At 36.0% G+C, this 14,717-nt stretch overlaps 1 protein-coding gene across 1 annotated transcript in view; it reads right to left on the bottom strand.

Moving 5' to 3' along the window:
• Positions 1-226: 226 nt before the first annotated feature.
• The window catches only part of LOC142337953 (uncharacterized), a 28,756-nt gene continuing 14,265 nt past the window's right edge, over positions 227-14,717 (bottom strand). Inside the window, exons 2-4 of the mRNA XM_075387585.1 lie at positions 7,896-8,112; positions 1,096-2,870; positions 227-442 (exon numbers count right to left, since the gene is read on the bottom strand). Coding sequence (XP_075243700.1) covers positions 1,129-2,870; positions 7,896-8,112 — 1,959 coding nt within the window. The 3' untranslated portion in view covers positions 227-442; positions 1,096-1,128. The remainder of the gene's footprint in view (positions 443-1,095; positions 2,871-7,895; positions 8,113-14,717) is intronic.

Here is a 14,717-nt window from a genome sequence, read left to right as displayed (position 1 = left end):
ATCGGCTTTATTTCTTAGTCTGCTAGACACCCATTCGGCTAGATCGACATCCTCCACCACTGTCACACTTCACATCGGTCACTAACTTCAAAAAACCCAATCCTGAGAAAACGAAGGATGAAACTGTTTTCAGAAGGAAAATGTATTTGCTTGATAGTAAATCAAAGTATGTCATCAATTTTGTTCAATCTATTAATTATTTTATTCAATCAATATTTACCAATTTCATTTATTTCATAACCTCATATTGTTTAATTAATTCATAATTCGATCAGATTTTTGCATTAATCAGATTATCAATTTGTTTCAAATTCATATTTTAAAGTTTTGTCGTGAAATTATTATTAGTTGAAGATTTCTGAGCCCAATAGATCTTGGGAAATTAATTGTACCCCACGTTAGTCGTAGTAATTTGCTGTTTGTCAGATGATAGTTCGAAATTCTTTCAGTTCCCGGGTCGAGGTTTGGCGGTGAATTTTCGTAAGAAATGCGGTGAAATGCGGTGAAAAAAAAATAATTTTCACCGCGTATTTCTTACATCTTTTTGCGGTGAATGCGGTGAATCGCGGTGAATTATTTTTTTTCACCGCGTTCTCAGTATTCTTACAAAAAAGAATCGTCACTACAGGGGTTCGAACATCTGACCTCCTGCATGCCTTCCAATGCTTATTGCACTGCGCCAACTGTCACTTACTTCTTTGTTATTTCTTGTGAATTTAAATCACATTGAGTAAACTTTGGAAACCATATGCGGTGAATTTTTGTAAGAAATGCGGTGAAATGTGGTGAATTATTTTTTTTCACCGCATCTAGCGGTGAGAAAAAATAATTCACCGCTTGAGAGAAAGCGGTGAATTATTTTTTTTCACCGCATTCACCGCATTCACCGCATTTCTTACATTAATTTGCCATAATAGTCTATGCGGTGAATTTTTGTAAGAAATGCGGTGAATTTGGTGTCGAATTTTTGTAAGAAATGCGGTGAAAAGCGGTGAATTATTTTTTTTCACCGCATTCACCGCAATCACCGCATTTCTTACGAAAATTCACCGCATTCACCGCATTTCTTACGAAAATTTACCCAAAAACCTCGACCCGGGTTAATACTGCTTATATACCCTGTCATCCCTAGGCAGCCATCACCATCATAACCAAAATAGCCCAAATTATGACGTCACTGCTTTCCAATGCCGAAACAAAAGCCTTTTTGTTGGTATAATTATATTTTTGTCTCTGTTGGAAGTCTTGAACTTCATCAAGCCATTCCTCAAATTTTTTCTGCAAAAGTTCGATGGGATCCAAATTCTGGTCCCCGCTCCCACCATTTCCCGGCTGCGGTGGGTTCGCCGGGTTTCCAACTGGCTGGGTCATCATATTATTCAAGTCAGGGGTAGTGCCGGCGGCGGGATGATGGTGTTCCTTATGATGACAATTCAGGTCCAGAGGTGGAACGCAACTTCGCCACTTTTTTGGTTCCCCTTCACACATTTTCATAAACTGGTTTTTGTCGAAAAGTTGAGAATTCGAAATTTGAGTATCGTTTTCGTAAACACAGGCTATGACATAATCGGCATCGGGTCCCGTTTGATTAGGGTCACATTCTTTCAGTGCGCAACCAACGCGGGCCATGTCTTTATGGAATATTGGCAGTATAACCTCCATTCCATAAACTTCTGCCTCGGTTGCGTTTGGATGACAATTTGTCCAATTCTCTTCGCCCGGGTATTCGTAGAAAGACGTTATGTTGTCGTAAAGCATGTCAAACATTTTGGCGGCCAACAAAGCCCTGTCAGTATTTTGGGTTAAATTAGCTTTCATAACCCACTCGATTTTTGACTGCAAATTTTTGGAATTTGAATTCGGGGTCGAATTTGAATTCGAGGTCGAATTTGAATTCGAGGTTGAATTTGAATTCAAGGTTGTATTTGAACTTGAAGTCAAACTTGAATTCGAGGTTGAACTTGAAATCCAGGTCGAACTTGAATTTGAGGTTGAATTTGATCCGTTGCATTTGAGCTCCGCCAGTTCTTTCGCTCTCCGTTCTAACTGTGTGTCCCATCTTAGCTCTACAATTCCAGCGATTTTTCTATGCTTACTGTGCAATTTTGAAAAGACCTCTTTAAGTACTTTGTCAGTTCCGCCAGAGTTTGTCGAGTTATTGTTTGGTGGATTGTTGCTCGGTGGATTGCTGCTCGGTGAATTGTTGCTCGGTGGATTGCTGCTCGGTGGATTTTTATTCGGTGGATTTTTGCTCGGTGGATTGTTGCTCGGAGGGGGGTTGGTTGGAGGGGGGTTGGTTGGAGGGGGGTTGGTTGGAGGGGGGTTGGTTGGAGGGGGGTTGCTTTGAGGGGGGTTGCTTTGAGGGGGGTTGGTTGGAGGGGGGTTGCTTTGAGGGGGGTTGCTTTGAGGGGGGTTGGTTGGAGGGGGGTTGCTTGGAGGGGTGTTGCTTTGAGGGGGGTTGCTTTGAGGGGGGTTGCTTTGAGGGGGGTTGCTTTGAGGGGGGTTGGTTGGAGGGGGGTTGCTCGGTGGATTATTGCTCGGAGGGTTGTTGCTCGTTGGATTATTAGACGGATTCTGATTGGGTGGATTTGGTTTTGCGGAACCTTTAGATTTGCAGTTTTTTTCAAGCTTGCTATCACAGCTACTCCAATTTGGTGCTTCTTTTTGGCATAATTTTTCAAAGACCTTTTCATCAAATATGGCTTCATCCGTTTTCACTTTTTCGTCATATTCACAAACAAGAATTGTTATTTGGTTATTAGTAGAGCATTTTTCCGTCGCATAACAGCCCATAACTTGAGTATCTGTTTTCATAGCGTGTCCCAAAAACATCATCATCTGAGCGTGCCCGTGGTACTCGTCAACGTTACCTGTAAGTTATTGTTGTTTGTCTGTGTAATTGGGTGAATTTAAGACCAAGTTGAAACTTGATTTGATAAATCATTGATTTGCTATGAAAGTCCAATAGGTTCAAAATCTTTGATATATTAGTTTTTACAAGAAGAAGAAGCAGAAGAAGAAGTGATTTAAATGTCAACGTTAATTGTTTTAGCGAAAATTTTACACTATGAAGTTATGATATGCTAGAAATAATTGATTTGTAACTCTTTTTGTTGCTCATTATTTTCTAGAAACTACCTTGATAATTTCTCGGAAAACATTTTGGAAAAATATGAATTATTCAGCTTCAAAAAACCACGAATTGACGCAAAACTGTCGTTTGGTGTTCTTTCGAATGGAAAAAGATAGCTTAGGAGTTAACATATGTTTGTGATATTTATCCACAATATTTTTATGATTTACCATTTCGGTTATCGTTTTTTTTTTTTCATTAATATCTGACAGGATTCTCATACGGCCTCTCTATGAACGTTATCAATTTAAAATTAGCCATGATTCTCATAACTCAGTTAATAAAAAGTGACTGATCTGAAACTTTACTCACCTTATGATTTGTGTTATTACTATTATTTATCATTTTTTGTTTATTGTTTGTTGAAAATTTATATCTGGTGCACCAAGAAATTGCAAAAAAAATTCAAATATCACAAAATTATGTTTTTGATTCCTCTAAAATGGGTTTGGACCAACATAGAACAATAGCATTTAATATCTTTTTTGAGATATAACTTGTACAATTTTTTAAATGCGTTCCACAATTTGCAGCTTTTTGTGATAAAATTTACAAAACCACAAAAATCGATCTAGGATGAAGCTCAATTAGCAGTGTACAGCGCCGAGTAAAATTCACATCACGAGCGTTGCAAGTGCAGCATTATGTTCTAATCATGTACATAGGTTTTAAAACTGACGAAATTTCACCAAAATCTAAATCTAATGAAAAATTTAAAAATGATTGAATCAAAAAGGTAGCCGTATAAAAACTATTATCTTCTCACATCAGTTATTTATTTCATAGCAACAATTCAACTATGTCGCATTCAAGTTTCGATATAACAAAGCGGGAAAACGGACTACAGAACGATTGTCAATTATTTCAATCTACATTATAAATTAGACATAACCAAATAGAAGATTGGCATATATGAATAAAAAAAGTTACCACCTGGGCTTGAACTAATGGCAGACAGGTATAGGAATGATAAATGAACAAAAACGCTAAGTGCATTAATGAAATTGACGCGGCTAATTGAACTTATAAATCCGTTCACTCTTTTTTAAATATGAACAAATTTTGTTTGATTTTTTTCAAGTTTTCTCGAGAAACGATTTGCTACAAAAAGCAAGTGTTTCGATTTTGATGTTTTGGAATCAGTCAAGTGATTTTGACTGTCGATATGTTCTGAAACAAAATGCAGAGCCGCGAGGTTGAATAAGGCAGCGTGTCAGCAGTTGGAATTGAACAAAACATTTGAAAATAAAACTCAAATGCCTCAGAAACTCAGTTCAAATCTTTTGTTGTCAAGAGTAAAAATTGACGCTAGTAAACTTGAAACTATCATTTTTGAAGATCACTAAAATAGCTGTTCAACAAAAAAATTGCGGTTTTGTTTCCTTTCTCAGCTCAACACGCTTGTTATTAGAAAAAACATTAAAAACCTATTAGAAAAAATTGCATCAAAACAAGATTGTTTCCGGAAAACTATAACTCGAACCGAAAAAGATGAAACTTGAAAACAGGAAAACTATTTGTTGTCAATTACACCCCAATTTTAAAATTAAAATTAAGTTATTCGAGGAAATTAATTTAAAGACCGACAGGTCTTGATTGTAGCTTGTTTAAAATTGAATGCTAATTTTTTTGGCAGATCTCAATTGATATAGAATCTTTACGGAGCTTTTAAACCTCTTCTACATTTTTAAATCCAATCTAATTTATCTGTTTAAACTTCTTTTAATGTACTTTAGATATTTCGACCTGAGTTGCTACCACGCTGACCACTCATATTCATCTACTGGGAATTTAGTCAATCAAATATGTACTTTAAAACTCCGAATATTAGATAATTTAATTTAAAATTTGAAGAAAAAATTGAATAAAACAATCTAAGTTTGGCTAATTTCAAGTAAAAGAAGATTTGAAAAGAAGTCAAGTCAAATTTTGTATTATTTGTAATTGAATTTCTTATGGGAAAACATTTTGCTAGGAAATGTGGCCAATAAGCAGAATATAGGCAACATTTTGTTTGAAATAAATTGCGATAGAAAAAATATGTCAGAAAAAATTTCGAAAATAACTGCTCCCTTAAAATGTCCGGGGAAAAGATGTCCTATTTTGAGTTAGAGGGTTTTCTATATATTACGTGACGTTTCTATTCGGTAGATGTCATTTAAATGAGACAACTTTAGTTGGGTGTAAGTCAGCAGAAATCATTGGAAGTGAAAAACAAGCATTTTTGAGAATGAGTGAAGTTTTGAGAAAACAAAAATTTAATTACAACAGCGGAAGAAAAATACATTGAATTGGAGTGAATTGTTCTTTGCTGCAGACATCTACCTAAGCATAAAAAACGATTAATCCATCAACATGTTCAATTCTAAAAAAATCTTTATGAGAAGGCGCACGATCTGACATCTTTCTTTTTTAAAAATTAACTCTTGCAGTAGAGAGTTCGAAAAAAATATTCGCAAGTTACCAAGTTATGCTAATTATCTTAAAACAATAAATAAATATGATCTCCTAATATGATCTCAGACAAAACAATAAGATTCATAAATGTAATGAAAAATAAGGAAAGGAAAAAGCAACAAGAAAAATAAATAAATCTAACCAAAGAAATCATCCACAATTTGCACGCCACTCCATCAAACGTTTTTCAAAGCCGTTAAATTAGTGTTTTCATTGGGAACATTTGTAGCATTACAAAATATTAACATTACGAGGACAATATTTTTCGATTCAACAAACGAGTTTTGTTCTTTGTTCATAGGCTCAAGAATCTTTCCTTCGTTTTCTTCCTACAACTTCACTTATAGCTCACTTGAACATAAGCAAAAGTATGAGAGCAAATATCCAAAACACAAAAAACAAAAAAAGACAGAAATAAGTAGAACAGATAAAACAGCCAAAAAGATGAAAGTTAGAATATTTTAATAAAATATTTGCTTAGAAATATACAATCCAGTACCGATACTAAAATGATAACCACCGCTACCATAAAAAATTAACCCTGACAAAAAATCTCCGCAAAATGTACAAACTTGAAAAACTGGAAAATTGCTAAAAGTTTAGACGACAAAATGTCAAAATAGATCAAAAAACGACAAATTATTTGTTGATATATGTGCAAACAATTTTTTTGGCCAAGAGAATTCAAATAAACAGTACAAATTGGTTTTTTAAGATGTCTCAAGAACAAACAGTTCTAATTGCTCAGCACAAAACCATTTACACCTAGTTTCCTCGTTTTGCTCATAGTAATGCATGGTCAAATTAGAACACCTATCTTCTTTGTTTCGTTGACTTTTTTCAACAAATTGATCTGAGCGCTTGCTTTCACCTGCAACATCAACTTTCACATCTTAATTCGGTGACATTTGACTGTTTGAAAAAATCAGTATAACCAGGATTCCTCTTGATGGCGTAGAAGGTCAAAAGAAGTTCAATAATAGCTCTGATCAGCTACCGCTAATGCAGCTTTTAATCAAAACTTGCTCCCATAGAAAAACATTTTTTTCCCCAAAAACTTGATAATCGGGTTATTTCATTAATTCCTATTTTTGGAACTCTAATACCCCTTTTCGTTTTTCAATGCTTTGAAATTTTTTACTGAAGCAACTTTTTCTTTACATTACATGTTTGGTCTATTGTTCCCGAAAAAAATACGCTCTGCGTTGCGCAATTATCATAGTTCTGTTTTCAATTAAAACAAAAAATTTTCATATTATTTCTTAGCGTGTGGTTTGTTTCATTACTCCTTTTGTCATGTATGATATTAAAAATAATGGACTAACGTCGGGCGAATTGCTCTCAAACAACTGACGAGCGATTGATCTGGTCAATGGCGAGCTACGGTTCAGGGAGGCAACTTTCAGGCAGCTCAAGTGGGGGTGGAGGGGTCAAGCGCGCTGGGTTATGGATGGAACAAAGTGAAGGAGGTTGGGATTGGGGGTAAGGAGGCTGATGTGGCAAATTGAGGGAGGGAATAAGGTTCAAATTCTAAGAACCAATCTTCACACCATTAATTTAAGTCTTCAAACGCAAAATTTTCTGAGCTAAAAACTGCATAAAAAGACAACAGAAGTGATATAATTGCTACAAACATAGTTTGAGAGCCATTAAAAATCTTGAAATAAATTAACATGAATTGCGAGAGTATATGTTTTTAGGACATAACTTGGATTAGTTTTTTTCTCTTATTGCTACCGCGTCAACACACAGCAATATAGCTGAAATAATTTTTAAGATAAGTAGTTTCTTATTGTGGAGCCCAGCAAATCAAATGTTTTTAACTTAAAATAAATTGAAGAAAAATTACTATACCCACTGAATGACAATCAAGATTTGATTTATAATTTTGCGAGAGGAATTTAGCCAGATGACACTTGATTTTATGTTCGTTATTTTTAACTAATAGAAGTTGAACATACCAGCTCTTATTGGCAGCTCTTTTTAACCGAGTTTAAATTTCACTAAAAAATGAAACTTTTCTAATTTATAAGACACATACCCTAGTACAGAATTCGACCGATGAAAAGACGGTGGGTGACATATATTGGGTATGAAAATGTTTCGGACTAACTTTAGTGGTATGACCGCCCCAGTAATTAGGGTACCGCAATTACCCCCACCTTAACTATATTAGCTTTTTATATCGTCGACGTCTCGACTAGGGTAACGCTATTTTACTGTTAAAACTCAGGGTTCATTATCGGCTACGTTAGTGACTCGCAGCCATCATATTTCTACGATAAACAACAATGACTGGTGCCACCTAAATTAGCATTTTGGGATTTCTGGAAACATTCCTTCATATTTTTATTGCCAGGGTACTGGAACCATTTCACAGCATCTGAGTAGAACTGTTCAAATTCTTTTTCCGCCATGTCGTCCAGATCTTGATTCTGAGCGTACGTCCAGTTGAACATTACAAACGCCTTGTCATCTGTTGGTTTTGGATTGGTTGAGTTGCATAAGAAATCTACCCGTTTCTGAAACAAATTTTGATTGCTTTTCAACAATTCCAAATTAAAATCTGAGACAAAAATGACCACTAAATGAAAAAAAATCGTTCTTTTTTCTCTTTGTTTCCCTTTTGCTCACTCATCCAGTTGTACTTTGTACAAGAGCAAAAAGTTGGAGAAATAGGGTTTTTGCCTTAGTTCACCAATTTCTAAGGGCTGGAAATGAGGTCCAAATTAAGTGGAATATATATACTTATTGCGTTCTAATTGAACTTTTAATTTCCACCGTTAGAATATGGTGAACTAACGGGAAAAAAAAACATTTTTCTCCAAATGTTCAAGAAATGAAAGCGTAATTTGACGGCCTTCACTTTTATCCCGAATTGTTAGCAGTGAAACCTGAGTCCACTCTCATCTGGGATTTTTGGCATTTGAATAGGTTCAAATCGTCATCCTTGGATAGGGAATTCAAGAATTTAAAGTCAAGTTGAGCAGTTTTCATGTGATATAAAATTTGGTGTTCCTTATGGAAATCTAGTTGTGCTTCGCAAGCATGCCTGCAAATTTTAGGAATTAGCAAATGCAGCTACGATAAGAATGAGTAAAGGCGAGAAAATCTTGTATCAAGCGAGTTTGTAATTTTCAAAAAAAACTGTTGTTGAAAGTCATCCTTTAACGATGTGAGCGTTTAATGTTAATTGAGCGTTTAATGTTAATTTAGTCAATGAGTGAATTATATAGTCTTATTGCAAGCAAAAACTCCAGTGTTGAGTTAGCATAATAACCATAAAAAGTACTTCTTTGGGTTAAATAATCTCCTGTTCTGCTGTGAGTTTCATATCAAGTTTAACAAGCCGCTTTGGCATGGCCGTGGCCCGCGATAATTAACCGATAACTAAATATTCAATCGTTTTCGATTTAATTTACTAGTTATGATAACTCTCTTCTTAGTTCGCTTCTACCTTTTCTATCTTTTTAGAGGCGGCTGTGTAGGTGCTAGTGCCAAGTGCTATATTGTATGGAGACGAGTTATCGTTGCAATATCCTTTCTAATAAAGGCTTTTAATTGCAAGTTTTTGCTAAGTGCTATTCGGAGCGCGGGTTCGGTAAAAACGCTCTTTTTCTGCTACAAGTTTTCAATTCAAGTAATTTATTAAGCAACTGAACTGTACTGAGCAGAATCGTCTGTATGAATTTCAAGATAATAAATGCGTGCTGTATGAATTTACAAAAGTCTTTTTCAACCAATCAAAATTTAACATCGTCATATTACGGCTCTTCAGAAAAAGCGGAGGCGATGGGTTTCCAACCTTTAATCTTATGATTATAAACAGGGTTGTCTAGTGTGCTGTGCCAAGTGGGTCTTGATTAGTGGTATTGTCAAAGTCAAGGAATTTACTGGGTGAATTAAGTATAAATGAAAAGCAACATCTATAGTGGTTTGTTCTAAGTTTTTATTGAGTATTCCAGATCAAAATGCTGAAAGTTTACTTTGTGTTTGCTCTTATTTGGCCTCTTGTTTTCTCATCTGATGTATGCGAAGAAATTGAGCTGGGGAACGCGACTGCTGTATGTTGTGAAAAGAATACTACATTTCGCGTTGGCCAAGTGGATGTGAGTTTCGTGCCATATCGGAGCCATATTTGTCCAGTTGGTGATGGAGGGATTGGTGATTTGTGTCCTCGATTCTTGCCAAGTCTTTCAATGATGTTCGTGTTGGTCGTGGCAGGCGTAGTACTCATGCAGTAGAAAAATAAAATCGTGCAGTTTTGTAGAAAAATAGATTCGTGCAGTAAAAAAAATAACTAGATGAATTGATTTGTTGCTCGTGTCAGGTTCATCCTGAAGGCGCGTGTTCGTCCCCTGCAAACTTCTTGAAGTTTTTGTCCGTCCTCGCTCCTCTTGAGGACAAACACGCGCCGTGTAATTAGGTCCAGGTTGTGCGGTTGCCCTGGCCAGATGTATTCAACGATAAAGTAGCTGGAATAGATCGGGTTGTCCGATGCTACAATTTTCGTTAGCAGTGCCATTCTGTTATTCAAATTAAATGGAAGAGGGGGATCGGCTGCGAATAGAACAGGCATGACTGATATTAAAATTGATTTTTTGGGAAGTGCGTTTTGTGACTTTGACTGATGTGGATCAACAGAGATTTATGCGAGTTATTAGGTGTAGTTGATTGGTTCCTCTTCTGGGTTCATTTGCATTTTCCCAGGAAGATTAATGTAGTAGTGATCTGTCACGTGTGGCAGTTCCATTTGCTCCGCGTTGTGAAGGGAGTAAAGTAATGAAGTAAATCCCTCGGCATGGCAGTAAATGACAGCCACTAATGGAGTTTTCGCAAGTAATTCCCTCGGTATGGCAGTAATTGACAGGCACTAATGGAAGTTTTGGAGGAAAGTAAATTGAGAACAGTGTGATTGACTGCTCTATTGATAAAGTTATTCAGAATACTTTTTACTGCGAAGAGGTCAAACTTTAATAGCGGCGTTATTCATCGACTGTTGGATATTTTATCGAAGCTTTGCAAAAACGATTAATTGTAACAACGAAGAGACGGGATATTCTATTTTATCAAAGTATGGACACTAAAAGGTTCGTTAATTACTTATAACAATTTAGGATTTCATAAGCTAGCATTAATAATTTTTTGTAATTTTAAACAGAATTATCGTGTTTAGAACGACACGAGGCAGACAAGATTTGCTAATCGAGATGAACGAGTTCAAACATCAGTACTACTATCGGAAAAAATTAATAAGTCTCGGATGGAAAGAAGTGGAAACAGTCGATGGGCGGGGTATAAATAGTTGGACCTCCTTAAAGAATAAGTTAACTATAGAAGGTAGAGGGGGACTGGTTGGAGAGAATGGTTGACCAAAGGTACCATTGGCAATAAATAATGAAGAAATTGTGGGATTACAAGAAAGTTTAGTAGAAGGGTTCCGGGGCTGTAGAGATCAGGGCGATGTGTATAATTATGTTAGTGAATTAAAGTTGGAGAGTGGTGATAGCAGGTTGTATCAAGAAGTTGGGTCGTATGCTGGTTTGTGTAATTCAATAGGTTGGACGTTTTGTGTGGATGGTTTGATGAGTGGTGTTTTGCCTGATGGTTTTACTGGTGTAAGGAGAGATGCCATGGTACAATGGAATGAGTGGTGGACGGCGGCACATGTTGAGATTGGGGGTAATGATAGTGTTTCGAAAACGCCGTGTGGTGAGAAATTATTTGATTTATGGAAGTTATCAGACATCAAGTGATTTTAATAATGTTATGGGCACTCCGCAATATTTTATGGATTTAATTAAGAGGGGTCCTTCTGCAAGTGGTTTGGGAAAGGATGTTTGGTTTTTCATTCCGACGAAAGATAATGTGTTGTGCCAGCCTTCGTTGTGTGCGCATGCTGTTTTAACTTTTACAAAAGGTTTGTCGTTAGTGACAGGCTGGGAGGAGCGTGATCAATCGAATCAAGTTGTTGTTGATCGGACTTTGGGATCGTTTGCTTATGGTGTGCGTAAAGGTGCGGTAAAAAGAACTGTAATATCAAATAAAAATAAAAAGGCAGTGTTAGACTGGGCGAAAGAAAGAGAAGTATCAACTGGTGGTGCTAGTGATGTGACTGAGCATGTGCAAAGTTTCGCTAATAGTGGTCTAATTTTAAAAACAAATAACAAACGAGGTAATCGAAGAAAATGGGGTGGGAAACGGGAAACGAAAACGCAATCGAACGAGAACGAGAATATTGTGTATTCGTTTCTTCCTCCAAAGGATCCTTCAATGGAATAAGTGAGTTGTTCGACTTTAATTTACATTTTTTTAGGGTTGGAACTATACTGCCAGGTTTTTTTTTACTTTTTTTTTGAGGTTTTATTATTTCAAGCCCGTGCCCTTTCAACGTATTTTGAAAGGATTATTTTTTGTTGATACTGGGCAATCGGTAAGGGTCCTGTCTGTGTTAGTTTGGTGTTGTTTTGAAAAAAAAAGATGTTTCGTGAGTTTTTTGGGTCGTTATTTTGCACAGTCGTATGTAGTGTAAGCAATTAATATTTTGACTTTCAGTCGCGTGCCCTTCGAAGTGATAACAAGGTGGGATGTTAGTTTTTGTTGATAATGGTTGGGAATAGATTGGTTAAAAATAGTTTGCTATGTTAGGGGTGCTTGCTCATTGTGCTCATGAGTTATGACTCACGAGTAATTTTGTTTTTGGTCAGAAGTAAAAAAATAAATTGGTAAGAAATTAAAAATAAGAAGAGGAGGCGTTACATTTGAATAATTTGCGGTGTTTATAAAATAAGTACTACATTAAATAATTGCGACTCATGAGAGAAAAGATTAAAAAAAATATTTCGAATAATAAAAAAATTAAAGAAGTTTATTCAAGTCTAAGTGAATACACGGATGCCAACAGGGTCAAACTCAATGGGGTCGTCATTGTCCATTTGAATAAAATCCCAGAATTGGTGGGTGAGTTGGGTGCCTTGGGATGAAGTAATGAAGTGGTAAATGTAGGTGTAGTATTCCCAGGTTGTGTAGAAAAAACATTTTTTTGTGAGAAGGCCTGTATGGGAGTGTGCCCAGATCACGATGGTTCCATTTTTTAATATGACATATTCATTGAAAAAACATTCCCTGTATTGGATTCCTACTTTCACGCAAACGTTGATGTTGTGGTTCGTGTGTAATTTTGGGGCGATGTCTTCTGGGCCGACGTAACTTCGGATTTGGTCCCAGATGCTTGTCATGATTTTTAAGAAAATTCAGAATTGCTAGGTTTTGAGATTTGAAAATATCAGGGAAAGAAAAAGTAAATATGGTTTTAAAAAAGAAATTACAGGTCAAATTCGCCTTCTAAAAATTTTTCTTTGGTGTTTTGTAAGAAATTCAAAAAGGTAAGAAAATTTGGATGATCTGGTTCCAAAGTGATTTTTTTGTCTTGATTATTATCCAAGAAGTTAATCCAGAAGCATAAGGTGTTGCAGGGGAATATGAAGCATTCAGAAAAGACTGCATTCAGAAAAGTTTTATATCAAAATCAGTAAGAAAGTAAGCATAAAGTGGAAATTGGGTTGGAATTGGAGAGATGTAAGGAATGGTGTCTTCTGATTGGTCAATTGTGGTGAAAGTTGGGGTTGGTGGATAAGACATGAGATAAGATTTTTAATGGAATAGAAATGCAAATATTTGAGGAAATTTACATGGAGTCATCTGAGAATGGAATGGGTGATGGGGGAGAAATTGGAATATAATTTAATTCAGTTGAATTGTGGTCTGATGTAGGGTCAGGGCTGTCGGGACTTTCAGAAATGGTTGCTTGCGATGGTTCTACTGCAACTGGTTCTCCTTCTGAGTTAAGATAGAAATTCACATTAATATAATGATTTCCCGATTGTATGCATTGTAGAATTGTTTACCATACGGCTGATGTCTCATTCACTGTAAGGGGGATAAAAGAAATTGAATAAATATTGTTGACAATATTGTCCTGTTGCATGTTAATACTAATTATTGCTTCACGATCTGTAAAAGGGCAATGCTGTATTCAGTAATATAAGCTGGCTGGCCGTTGAATGTAGTGTTAATGCGCGGCTCAACTTTAATTCTGAAGTGATATACTGGATTCATTATAAAATGTTTGAAATAGTGCAAAAGGTAAAATTTTAGTTGTAGGAAAATTGTTTAAGTTGTTTGAAATAAATTCCAAGTTTCTATCCGCGAAGAAATTGTAATAGGTTGAGAGAATGAACAGTTAGCAATGAAGAGTGTTGCTGGTAGTTAGCAAGCAGAAGGTAGTTTGAATGATTGATAGTGTTGCGGGGGAAGTGGGGGAAAATTGACATTTTGATTAATTGGGATTGTGGGGAATTATCCCTGGTTGGATTGATTAGTGTTCCATTATAGGCTGTCATTTTGATTGATGGACAGTTCGCCTTCCGGGTTAATGGATTTCCTTCTTTTTCTCGCTTTGACAGATAATTGATAAGTTTCCTTTAGGAGTTGCATCTTATTACTCCGTTGTTTAGTGCGTCAGTATAAATTCTTTTCAAAAATAAATTCGTCGCTGGATAAAAAGGTAGGGAGCAAATCCCCGCCTTTAACAATGGAGGTTTAAGGGGAATTGCTCTGTAATTTTTCCTTGTTGATTTCTCTCAAAGAATAATTGCAAGTAATGAAAATTTCGGTTTAATACTCGAGTAATATCAAAATTTTGAATTAAGTTTTCGCAAATATAATGGTAGGTACTTTCCAGATGGAGGATGGGTCTCTCTGGTTTATTTAGGGCTATTATAAATGTTGTTAATTAATAATTTTTTTTAAAAAATGTTTATTTTTAAGTTTTGTTTTCCTTGCTCACTGCTAACACAAAATTTCTAATTTGCGGCAGAGTAGAAGTGAGTGTAATTGATAACTTTTAACAAGTGACTTAGTTCAGTGGTTAGTATCTCTGGCCGTTGAGCTGGGGTTCCGGGTTCGAATCCCGGCGGGTTCCCGGTGCTTCCATAATGTGGGAAAATCTGGGAAAGGGCAAAGGGGTGTAAGGGTAAGCTAGGGTAAGGGTAAGGGGGTAGAGAAGAGGGGAAGGGTAAAAAAATTTAACTTTTTTTTCGTTTTTTTTTATTTATAAGCTGTTTTT

This window comes from Convolutriloba macropyga, chromosome 4 (assembly GCF_964194025.1).
Source record: "Convolutriloba macropyga chromosome 4, txConMacr16.3, whole genome shotgun sequence".
NCBI classification, from domain to species: domain Eukaryota; kingdom Metazoa; phylum Xenacoelomorpha; order Acoela; family Convolutidae; genus Convolutriloba; species Convolutriloba macropyga.
The sequence above is the reverse complement of the archived record's forward strand: the minus strand, read 5'-3'. Positions and strand labels throughout refer to the sequence as shown.